Consider the following 12,729-nt stretch of genomic DNA (forward strand, 5'->3'; position numbering starts at 1 on the left):
TCCTGCACGCGCAGTTTTAAAGCTCAGTCATCGGCATATAAACCATCCTTTACTTCAAGGTCTCTAGAGATACTTGCAGCCGATCAGACACAAGGGCTTTCTCTAGGAAACAGGGGTAAATAGGAGTGGTACGAAGGCCCTGTGTAAAACAAGATGATTTCTCCACAGGTGCTGGTATACCTGACAAAGGTAATGAGTGGCTTTTCATTCTATAGAAATGAAGTCAAATCGGAACTGCCTTACTCCACATGTGCTTGAACATAGTAGAGTTGGCTCATCCCACACCACATCCAAGGTAAAACAAGCACACTTCACCTGCAAACTCTGGCTAAATAAAAGAGTTCCTGGACTGGAATAATAATGATTTATTTTATTTTCCAACATTACTCTCAGATGTCTGAGTCTGTCTCGGTGTTTTATCATACCCCCTTTGTCTTCTCTCCTTCCAGAAAGGCTTGTATGGAGGCAGTTAGCTAGTGGATAACAGTCAGCATCCATTCTTATAAGACAGTGGAAATATGGACCTCACTAATCCCTCTCCTCTAAATATATCTAAATGAGGCATAAAGCACTCAGGAATGCAGAGAGCCAAAGCACTGGGCCAGTCCACCATAAGTCATCATAGTTCTAGGGATTATCTATATACTATCTTCTATTAGTGCAACTCTTTGAACATTATATCCCATAACTTCAAAGGAAAACTAGAGAAGATCAAAAAATACTAACATAATAGAACCTGTATGTTTTGACAATTCAACATGCCAAAATGCGGGGGAGGGCCTAAGATAAACTAAATGAAATTAAATGCTGTCTATAAAGAAGATTCCTTCCTTCCTTTCTTCAGTTGTGCATTCATTTACTCAGTTTTACTCAAAACCATATGCTGGACAATATCTAGAAAATGTCAACCAGCTCCACGTGTCCTCTCCAATCCCCACCAAAAGTCAAACAAGAGGAAATGGACTCAGTAAAAAGCAAGAGATATTTTGACTGACAAGTGAAAATACCAGATGACTCAATTACTGGAGCACTCTTCCAAAGAAAATTCTGAATAGGCAACACTGAGCAATGCTAAGCCCTGGGTAGTCTGGTCAAGTACCTGTCTGTCTGAAAGCATGGGTCAAGGCTTCCCAAGATCTCTTCCGTCTATGGTTCATAATTGCACCCATGTTAAGAGGTTGAATACAAATTGACCTCTGCCAATATCTTCCTAACCACTGTAAAAATGCCACTAAAATTCCATTTCATAACAAAATGATATAGTCAGTTTTAAAAGTAAAAACAAACTCTTTGTTGCTACACACACTATACTGGGTATTTTGTGCATATGAACTCATTAAATGTCACAATCTTGTGAAATGCAATCACAACTTTTTTAATGTAATGGATTACATCCAAAGTTGGTGAGTTTAATTCCAAGTTTTCATCCAGATCTTTGATACCACCTTGTCAAAATATATATCAACAGCCTAACTAAACATGCAGTACTATTTAATGATGGAAGTGTAACTCACCCTTGCCATATCCACCAAGAAGTTCTCAAATAACTTCCAAATGTGGTTACTTGTGTAGATTTCTTTCATTTCCACTTCTGTGTCCACATAACAGTGATTAACGAAATTCACATAAGCAATTTTAACCTGTGCAAGTTTCAAATACAAAAGAAAGTTTGTTTTCATGATTGTTCATTTTCAAATGGCAATTACAAGTTAAGTAAAATCTGAGTGACTATAGTTGATTATAGCATGTTTTGTTTCTACCTAGAAAGCATTCTCGTTTCCCTTCTTTTACTAAACCACTCCAGCCCCTGACCCAGGGTAAACACATTACCTAGGAGCCTGTTCCCCTGGGCCTGGTGATTGGTGTGCAAAAGTACACTTGACTTAAACCAAGTCTATTGTACCTGAGACATTGAGAGTCAAATGTGATCCCTTTCCCTGTCTTCTTTCCTCTCCCTCCCCATTTCTCTCTCTCTTTCTCTCCATCTCTGTCATTCCCCCTCCCCTCCACCTCTCTCTCTCTCTCTCTCTCTCTCTCTCTCTCTCTCTCTCTTATTACTAAAGTAGAACAAGGTAAACCTGAATTCCAAGAAGCCATCTTCTCCAGATGCTCCAGATGTGTGGAGGACAAACAAGCTCAGGAGAATGATGTAAAACCACAAAGGAAAAGGGACCAAGAGATGGAAGAATTCTGACATTGTTTGAATATCTTGACCCATCAGAAGAACTATCCTTCAAATTTCCAAATACAAGAGCCAATAAAATTCCCTTTTTTTTTATTTAAACCATTTAAGATAGGTCTCTATATTTTGAAACCAAGAGGGTTCTAATATAATGTTTAAATGTATTCATTAAATAATATGTTATTGCCATTCAGAAATATTTAAATTACTATTTCTGAGAAGAAACAGGCTCACAGCTTACAAAAAATTACATTATTTTAAGATGTAGTAAAATTATTATTACTATTTGTATTTACTACAAAATGCCTCAAAAAGGACCGAATCTCACCAACATATAGTGCTTCTAAAGTGTGTAGGGCAGTAGTTTTCTTTTCTTTCTTTCTTTTTGATGAAAATGTGATGTGTGCTATAAACCTCCCTCAAAAATGCATATAAAATACAAAATCATGTAAACAATTTCACGGATTCATTGAATCCAACTTAGAACCATAAGGAATACAGAGCCAGCTTTCATGCCTTCAGTGCTTATCTCTACTTGACTCTGGTCAAAAACAAACCTTCAGTGACAGGGTGCCTGTGTCAAGAACTGATTATAGGAAAGGAGACATCAGAACCATTCAGTGCATTATCATAATCATCTTGACAGCAGCTTATATTTATCCATGGTTTGCTGCATGCCAAACACCTTCAGCATTTTGTAAGTAATATCTTACTTAATTTAATCCTCCAACAATCCTCTCAGATATATACTATCCTTGTTTCACTTAAAAATTGTGGAAATTGGGTGGGGCACCTAGCTGGCTCAGTCAGAAGAGCATGCAACTCTTGATCTCAGGTCATGAATTCAAGCCCCATGCTGGGTGCAGAGATTACTTACATAAGTAAAATAAACAAAACAAAATAAATAAAGTTGTGGAAATTGAAGATCAGAAAGGTTAAGTAACCTGTTGGAATCAGTCACACAGCTAGAAGTAACAGATCCAGGATTCTGACTCATTCTTTCGTTCATTCATTCACTCAAAAGATATATTTTTTAAATGTTATTTATTTACTTTGAGAGATAAAATGATCTGGGGAGGGTCATAGAGGAAGGGAATCTCAAGCAGGCTCTGTACTGTCAGCACTGAGCCCTTCACAAGACTCCATCTCACAAACCGTGAGATCATGACCTGAGCCAAAGTCAAGAGTTGGACACTCAACCAACTGAGCCACACAGGTGCCCCTCACAACATATTTATTAAGTATAGACTTAGGTTCAGACAATATAATGGTAAATAGAAACAACCTAGTTGCTATTCTCATCAAGCTTATAATCTTGAGAAAGGATGTGAAGGCTATAGACATGTGTTCACAAAATCCAAAGGCCAAATTTCAAATTGTAGACTCGTATAGACTCTATCTACTATGGGAGGTCAGGGAAGTGTTCCTTAAAGAAGTAATGCTTGAATCAAGAAGGATGAAGAGGAGCAAGGTAGGTGAATATAAGAGGTCGGAGTGGTGTGGTCAGAAAGAACTGCATGTGGGAACAAGCACAGTCAGCATCAGCCCTCAAATAAAGACAGAAGCCATGAATTTAAGCACTACACTACGCTTCCTTTCTTTGCCATCTTCTTTCAAACCAATCAAAGCATGAAGCACCTTTCATATGAAGTGTCAATAATTCCACAAAATTTCACAAAAATATATTTTTAAGTTCATCACTACATAGCACTAGTTGGAAGTAGGGAAGTTAATCTAACACATTCTTAAGCCACTCTGACTTAAAATGTTTGGATTTACTAAAGGAGACAGGGATGCTATTTCGAAGGGACACATGCACCCCAATGTTTAGAGCAGCACTATCAACAATAGCCAAAGTATGGAAAGAGACCAAATGCCCATCGATGGATGAATGGATAACGAAGGAGTGGTATGTATATATACAATGCAGTATTACTCGGCAATCAAAAAGAATGAAATCTTGCCATTTGCAACTATGTGGATGGAACTAGAGGGTATTATGCTAAGTGAAATTAGTCAGTCAGAGAAAGACAAATATAGTATGACTTCACTCATATGAGGACTTTAAGATACAGAACAGATGAACACAAGGGAAGAGAAGCAAAAATAATATAAAAACAGGGAGGGGGACAAAACATAAGAGACTCTTAAATATGAAGAACAGAGGTTTACTGGAGGGGTTGTCGGGGGAGAGGATGGGCTAAATGGGTAAGGGGCATTAAGGAATCTACTCCTGAAATCATGAATGCATTATATGCTTACTAACTTGGATGTAAATTTAAAAAATAAATTAAAAATAAAAAGTAAAACTGATTGGAAGGACGGGAGGGAAGAATTGAAAAAGGAAGGAAGAAAGGTGGATGGGACGAGCAGGGCACTGTTATTTTTCTTCATAAACTTTTTGCTACAACCTGATTCTTTAAAAAAAAATGTTTGGACTTATATCATATTCAACGCATCACACATTAATGAACTTTGCAGCAATACAACAGTAGAAAAAAAAGAAATTATTGCAATATACATTCCTGGAAGCCTCATTAATCCTGTTGGCAGACAACCAGTTTTTAACAAGTTTTTTTCCCCTATTATCAGCCAAAGAAGGACAGAGAGCAAAAAACAGATGTGTGAATAAAGCAAAATGCTTGTCCATATTTCCATGAATGCATTTATTCCATAAAGCAAGGTAAACCTACAGAGTCTAATAGATGATACTGCTGCACCATCCTGGCCTCTCCTATTGATGACCGTGAATTATTTATGGAGCATTTATTACATTCTCAAGAACATACCACAGGTTACAAGTAAATCTGTTTTACCATATTGACATACTTAGAATTTAAGAGACTCTTATAGTAGCTCCCAGTAAACCAACAGTGTCTCTACTTTGAAAAATGTATCATCTTTCATAGCTTCTTGTGGAACTAAAAAAGTAAACTTTTTATGCCCTTTTAAATTTTTCTAATTACATAGCTGAGTACAATTTCTTGACTAAATACGTTATCTCGTTATAAATAGTATGGGGACTTCGGCACTTATGGACTTTATATTAATAACAATTCCATGGCTGCTAAGCTTTTGCCAGGCTTACCTCGGGGATGCAGTCATCATGGGTCACCACCCTTACTATGTCGTCCAAGGGCAGAAGGGAATTGCACTTGATTTCAGTGTAGACATTTTTCCCCTCTGTACATGCTGCCAGCAACTCCACCAGCGTGATGTGGTAAGCTAAGGGGCCACTCTCATCCCCTCGGTCTCTCTCTGAACACATCATATGGAGAAGGATGGGAAATGAGGCTCTATCATTGTAAAATATCAGCACATCTTCACCCCCATTTATCAACTGAAACGATAATAAGAGAATCTACATAGCAGTCCAAATCGAATGTTCATCTGTGCAGTTATTTCTAAAGGCTTGGTCTATCTGGAAATACATGCATCTCTTTGTAAAAACACAAATAATGTTGCAAAAGCATAACTATACCAAGACAGAGTAGTAAAAAGATTCTGGTCATGCGCCAAGTGATTATTTATGAATACTATCAAAACCAGCCAGGGAGATATGGGGAGGATGGATAGGGACAAGAATTAAATGACGTGGATGATAGTTAATCATTCACCAGTGAGTTACCCCCTGAAATTAAACCTGCAAAATATTTGAATAAACTTACTTTCCTCTACTTCAAATAGAAGATGCCGTTGCCAAAGACATGAAAAATCTCGTAAGTCTAATCTTACTAAAACATCTCCACTCCCTTCAATAGTGACAGAATAAAAAGGCAAGTATCTTGGGGCACCTGGGTGGCTCAATTTGTTAAGCGTCTGACTTCAGCTCAGGTCATGATCTCACAGTTCGTGGGTTAGAGCCCCACATCAGACTCTGCACTGACAGCTCAGAGCCTGAAGCCTGCTTCTGATTCTGTGTCTCCCTCTCTCTCTGCCCCTCCCCCACTTGCACTCTTTCTCTTGCTCAAAAATAAACAAACAAACAAACAAAAAGCAAGTACTTTGAGCCAAATGCAGCTCAACAAGAATCTGGAAGTTCCATGTGTCATGGGCAGCAATAGGGAATGGAGGTAAAAGTGGAGATGAGAGAAAAAGAACACTTAAAAAAAGAGAGAGAGGGGAACCTGGGTGGCTCGCTCGGTTAAACGTCCAACTTCAGCTCAGGTCATGATGTCATGGTTCACAGGTTTGAGCCCCACATCAGGCTCTGTGCTGACAGCTCAGAGCCTGGAGCCTGCTTTGGATTGGGGTCTCCCTCTCTCTCTCTGCCCCTTCCCCCCACCCCCTCTCAAAATAAATAAATAAATATAAAAAAATTCAAGGCTTTAGGCTGAATTAATTTTAAGATTTCTATGGGGCAGGAGGGATCACATCGTGTCAATATAGAAGTCTCCCCCCATTCCCAAGTTTAAAGTATATAATTATGAAAACCCCCTCATATCAATATAATCTATTACGTGACTGTTTAGTCGCCATGGTTGAAAGCAGCCTTAATCCATATAGGCCTTTAGAGAACCATTAGGTCACAGAGAAATGATTTACCCAAATGGGCTCAATTTCTCCAAAGTACCACTTGGTTCCTGGTGAGTAACTTATTCATTGCATAAACCTCACTCAATGTCAAACATCACAATGAAGAGGGCAAAATAAATGAGGTACTTCAACAATTTGAGTTTCTTAAATTTTCAACTTACTCTAAATACCTACGGTTCTACCTATAATAAATCACCAATGGATAATTTCTATTAATTAATTTAATTCCCTTCAAACCTTTCTACAAATAGTAGCAGAGAATATCCATTCTATATTTGAGGAACAGAGTATCAAAAGGCAGTGGGAAAGCAAAGTTTAAACCATTGTTGTTACATATTGAAAAAATTTTAAATATAAAATGTATCACTTCCCTTCTAAATTACAACATTTCATACAATTTTGCCATTTTTTTTAAGGTTTTTTTTTTTTTTTTTTTTTTTTTTTTTTTTTTTGAGACAGAGAGAGACAGAGCATGAACAGGGGAGGGGCAGAGAGAGAGGGAGACACAGAATCGGAAGCAGGCTCCAGGCTCTGAGCCATCAGCCCAGAGCCCGACGCGGGGCTCGAACTCACGGACCGCGAGATCGCGACCTGAGCTGAAGTCGGACGCTTAACCGACTGAGCCACCCAGGTGCCCCCAATTTTGCCATTTAAAATACATAAATTCATTAAGGATCAAAAAGAAAAATAAACTCTTGGAAAATTATAAAATCAACATACATTATGTTCCTTCACTAGATTTAAACAAAATATATTTGTTGCTGAAGTCGTCAGGATTCAATTGTTTTCCAAACCTTTATTGTGGGGGGGTTTCTACACTATACATTCACAGAAAACACCTACTTGAGCGCATTATTTCTGGGAAGCTGCTTAAAATGCAAACTGAGAACATACCTCTGTCATTACCATATCCTGGCATTTCTTCACATATTTGCCATCTGCTTTTACGATCGTTTGCAAAAACCTCAGGTACTCCACGTGGCGGCCATGTGTCTCAATGCAGTGCACAAAGTGTTGTACTACCCTCTCGCTGATCTCATTGCAGAGATGGTAATTGTTCATGAAGATGTGCCGCATGGTTTCTGCTTCAAGGAGCTAACCAGAGAGGAATGTGCCCTTGTAATTCTGACACGATCAATTTTCTATTTTACTCTACTTAGGCTAATTTCCCTGCTTGTGATCAGTTTTCTACTTTATGCAAAGCCATGGTGGGTTTCCTGTGCAAGTCTTCTACGAAATGCAGTGAGATCATTCACCATTAAAGGAAACCTGAGCTCACAAAGAAATTTAGTTGGAAGAAGGAGTTGATTGTCATAAAGGTCAGCATGTTGGCAATGGTATTCTTGAGATTAATTATTACTCAAAGTTAGCTCTTCCCCAGGATCCGCCAACACGCATTTTACAGAGTTAACTCTACCTTTGAGTTTTCCATATTTATCTCACTCAGGGCATTGCAGTTAGATTTTTGTTCGACCATATTTTTTCCCTAACATTAAACTATATACATATAAAGGAAGTTGTCACTTTCAGGTAAAGTTCATGTAATATTTCAAGTGTCTGTAAATGTTTCCTTAATGGAAATAAAACATATTCACTTTTAGGGAGAGAACCCCTACGAGGAAAAAATAAGGTGGCAGAGGCTAATAAAATTCCATTCATCAATGCTGCTAAAACATATTTGATGGGCACTTTTCTATAAATATTAGAAGTCACTAAAATACTTACACCAGGAGTTAAAAACAAATTGAGATGTTTGTGAAGGAGAACTTGGTTCTGTGGATTTCCCCGACAGAAATTCTGCAGGAATGTGTGGGCCAGATGCATCACTTCATTCATCTTTTCGTCATTCTGTGAGCGAGAGAGTAGCAATGATATGAAGAAACAAACATACCATAATACCAAATATTATGAAAAAGAACCTTCTTTCCCACATGTATTCTTTTTCCTCTCGGCCACTGTTCTATGCTCCCCCTCCTTTGTGCTCTTGCTGTTTCTACACCTCTCCAGGTTACCTCACTGTTACCACCCCCCCACCTCCACCATCTTCTAGATGTTTCTTACCTTCTCTTTATTTCTCCTTCTATTACCTGTTCTGCTCCACACTCTCAGCCCCTCTTTGTTTTAGCTGGTCCCCAGCCTTCCTGCTTGTTCACTACCTTCACCCAAGTCTGCCTACAGCTGCATCTTCCTCCCCTGCCTCTGTGCCCACAGCTCACCTGTCCTGCCTTCCTTTCTCTCTGGCCCCTTGACCTCTCTGTTCCCTCCTCTCCGCTTGACCCCAAATCCCTCTTACCCCTCCCTTCTCTTGGACTTGCTCTCTTTCCCAGTACTTCCGTGTATCTGGATATTCCTTTTTCTTGCTTCCTCCTCTTTCCCACCTTCTAGATTCTTCTCCCTCCCAAACTCTTTCCTTCCTACTGTTTTTCCCAGCCTCCGTCATCTCTCATCCTCTTGCCTTGTCCCTACTCTCTTTCTTGTCTCCACTCACTTCTCCTCCATTCCCACCCATAAATTTCTATTTATATATATTTCTGACCTCATCTCAACTCTACTTCCCCTCCCCTGCTCTCTGCCCTCACCTTTTTGCTATGTACTTTGTCTCTTATTTCCATCTCTTTGTTTTCCTGTTCCTCTTTGCTCTCTGACCCCCTCCCTTCCCCAGTCTTTTTTGGGTCCCCCTCTATCTTAACACATGTACTCATAAGTTCTTTTCCTTATTTACTGTCATTTTCCAAAGTCCCACAACACTGTCATTCACTTATAGGAATCTCAATAAGAAATGAAGTCTCGAAATTCACAAAGAATACAAAGTTCTCTTCTCAAAAGTGGTCTTTCAACAATATCACTGGAACCACCTAAGTTTTTTCTGGGTAGTTGATTATCCGATCTGTCATGTAGGCAGTGTCAGAGAAACATAATGTACTCATATTTTCAGTAGTAGTTTTAATAAATAATTTAATGTTTTCTGTTTTTCCTAATCTAAGAGTCTACAGTTTATGCTATCTATAACTAACTAAACAGCCTACGATCATTAATAGACCCATTTCCTCATACTTAACTGGAGAACAAATAAAACAAAAAAACTTCATTCCTAACTGAAAAATAGAAAATTTTAATTCAAAATCTACTAACACTTTCCTTCACTTGTGTAATCCAGGGATAGATGAAAGACATCAAAGAGACTTCAGCCACAGGAATACCCAATTCCCACTGAAAAGCTGGCCAGTATAGAACACCAGAGCCAGAACTACCGTATCTGACATTTCTTTGAAACTCTCATCTTATTCTTTTTATGTTTCTGAACAAGGCAGCTCTTAAAACTGAACAAATCAATCTATAAACATAACATAGTAGTAAAATACTGAATGCTACAGATATGTTATTAGAAAAAGGGACTTGATCACATGTCCAATGCCCACGTTACAATATCAAAGATGAAATAATTTGGATAATAAATGCTGAGGATTTAATACCTTTTGTTGCCTTTCAATAAATCTTGTATTGCATTCTATGCATTGAATGAATTATGCCACCCAAGGAATGATAGAATTTATAAGCTTACCTGTTAAAAAGTAAGCTGAATAGGGGAGCAAGCCTACATAAGGAGTGAAAGTCCAAGTCAGGAGAACATATGCACCAGGAAAGGCCTGGCAGGGCATGGTGGTGCTTGAGAGATAAAGGGGCATCCACCCTGGCGTGGGGGGTTGTCAGAGCCTGAGGTGCGGAGGGTGTCCACATGGAGTAGTAGGCAATAGCAGTGATGGAAGATTAGCTATTACAAAGTATTGACATGGGTAACTGTTTCAATACACACGTATGTTCCCTGGATTTGTCTATTTAGAGAGTCTAGAGGGACAAAACCCCAAAAGCAGTAAGTACACTTAATTTTCAGAACTTTGCTTCTAAACACATACTTCCCCAAACAGAAGCGGGGCCACTTAAAGAAATGGCCGACTCCAGAGCTGGAACAAGAAAAATGCAAGGTGACCTTGGAATGTTTTAAGGTGCAAAAAGCAAGAAACTATTCAAAGAATGATGTGGCATGTTAGAGGACAGAGAAGCTAATTCAGAGGAGTCCCAGTGGGCAGACTGGGGACAATTTGAGAATCAAATAGATAATTAGAGAAGCCTAGAATAACCTACTGAATAAAGAGCATCCACAAGTTTATACTGATCAAAATAAATAAGTGAATAAATAAATTGAAAGTTTGATGAAGAATGGTGTATTTGCTTAGTTTCAGAGCACCTCTCCACAAAATATTTATTAATTACCAAGGGAAAATGAGTGCTTCACAGTGGAGAATCCTGGCAGACACTGCCTTAATCAAGTGATCAAAGTAAACACCATCAGTAATGGGATCAAAATCAGAATCATGCACCTCCTGATAGGAAGTGGTGGGAAGAACGTAGCCTCACTTGTTATGTTCCTGCCAAAGATGCATAACTGAATCTAATCATGAGGAAACATTAGCTGGCCCAAATTAAGGAACAGTTTTCAAAAGAGCTGGTCTGTCTTCAAAAGTGTCAATGTCATAGGAGCTCCAAACAGCACCTGTTTCTCAAGTGGACCTTTTTGTCACACAGGACACATTTCAGATGATGAGAAAAACGTGACCAGTGACTGAGGCTTAAGTGGCAGTAAAGTGTCATGCTCTTTCCTGACCTGGAAGGTTGTTGTGTGGTTATGTAGAAAGAAGAATGTCCTTTCTGTAGGAAGCACACGCTAAAGGGCTCAGGGCTGATCAGATCGGCAACTTACTTTCAAGTAGTTCAGGGAAAAAAATTCTTGCAACTTTGCTATATATGATAGCAGATCATATCAAAAATTTAAAAAATTTTTTAAGTAACTAAGAACTAACCTTTTCATAGGGTATCTGCAGAAGATCCAACACCACCGAATGGGCTCCCATATTTTTCAGTAATCGTTGATGTTGATTCCGACACTTTTTATTCTGTACACAGAGTTTACTTAGTCTAATCAAAATCTTGAAAAAGAGGAAAAGCATTAAATATAAAAGATATAATATTAAATATGATACACAAGCACAAATTATTTGCCATGCAAACATAAGCCCGTATAAAAATGGTGGACATCTGCTGACCTCCTTCACGATCCGGTAGTTATTACCCCTATTGCTGTCAATCTGAGGTTTCCTTGTTCCATCCTGCACTGGACTTAAAATGCTTGATTCCTAAAACAAACACAAGTATGCATTTTTATCCCATATATAACTTTGTAATAAATAATGAGTATATTATAAAATGTTCTTAAATGTTTCCTTTGTACTTTTTTATCCCATAAAAAGTTCCTTGGTTTGAAAGAGTCATGCAAATTACTATTTCCAAATAACCACCAAATTACAAGATAAACAGTATTACTGATAATTAAAGAGTTAAGTTAAAAAGGAAAAGATAATACACATAACGTTATCAGTGTATTTCCTTATGCTAAACATATCAGATATATCATTGCTTTATATTGCCTATAGGAGAAAGAATAGTAAAAATCCAGGGCATAAAATGTGTAATTTCATCATCAGGGATAAACTACGGGGAAAAGAAGAGTGAAGAATCATATCACAACAGCTGAAAAAACACTGCAGGAATGGAAGGAAAGAACACTTTAACCCAAGAATCCTCTGCCAGGTTACCATGACATCCTTAAGAGTCATGACTTGGGGCCAGCAAACCATGTAAAAAACCATGAAAATGAAGAAAAGAAAATAAAACTTAAATTAAAAATAATATTCTAATGTAATAAATTAATAAGGCTTCCTAAGAGGTCCCAAAACACCAAAATACTTCATTGTGACAACAATTATTTGTAGCAGTACAAAAACACAAAGATAGGGAGTGACATATTTTAAATATCAACTCTCATAATCATTAAATAAAAATAAAATATGTCACAAATAATTTAATAAGTGAACATTTATTAAGACTTCACACATGCCTGGTAACAGACAAAGATGAACGGATCGAAAAGAAATAGAATATGTGGTCCTTCCCAC

General features: G+C 38.1%; 1 protein-coding gene across 7 annotated transcripts in view; it reads right to left on the reverse strand.

The window, feature by feature from the left end:
- ITPR2 (inositol 1,4,5-trisphosphate receptor type 2) overlaps window positions 1-12,729 on the reverse strand; it is a 508,939-nt gene that overhangs the window by 264,178 nt on the left and 232,032 nt on the right. For all 7 annotated transcript variants that reach the window (XR_006708628.1, XM_045463013.1, XM_045463012.1 and 4 more), the window contains 6 exons: window positions 11,821-11,910; window positions 11,578-11,703; window positions 8,444-8,566; window positions 7,613-7,813; window positions 5,271-5,522; window positions 1,515-1,640 (listed from right to left, as the gene is read on the reverse strand). Coding sequence is in view for 6 of the 7 variants with exons in the window: in XM_045463013.1 (XP_045318969.1) it covers window positions 1,515-1,640; window positions 5,271-5,522; window positions 7,613-7,813; window positions 8,444-8,566; window positions 11,578-11,703; window positions 11,821-11,910 (918 nt within the window). In the remaining variant the exon portion in view is untranslated. The remainder of the gene's footprint in view (window positions 1-1,514; window positions 1,641-5,270; window positions 5,523-7,612; window positions 7,814-8,443; window positions 8,567-11,577; window positions 11,704-11,820; window positions 11,911-12,729) is intronic.

The sequence above is a fragment of the Leopardus geoffroyi genome, chromosome B4 (genome assembly GCF_018350155.1).
Source record: "Leopardus geoffroyi isolate Oge1 chromosome B4, O.geoffroyi_Oge1_pat1.0, whole genome shotgun sequence".
NCBI classification, from domain to species: Eukaryota; Metazoa; Chordata; class Mammalia; order Carnivora; family Felidae; genus Leopardus; species Leopardus geoffroyi.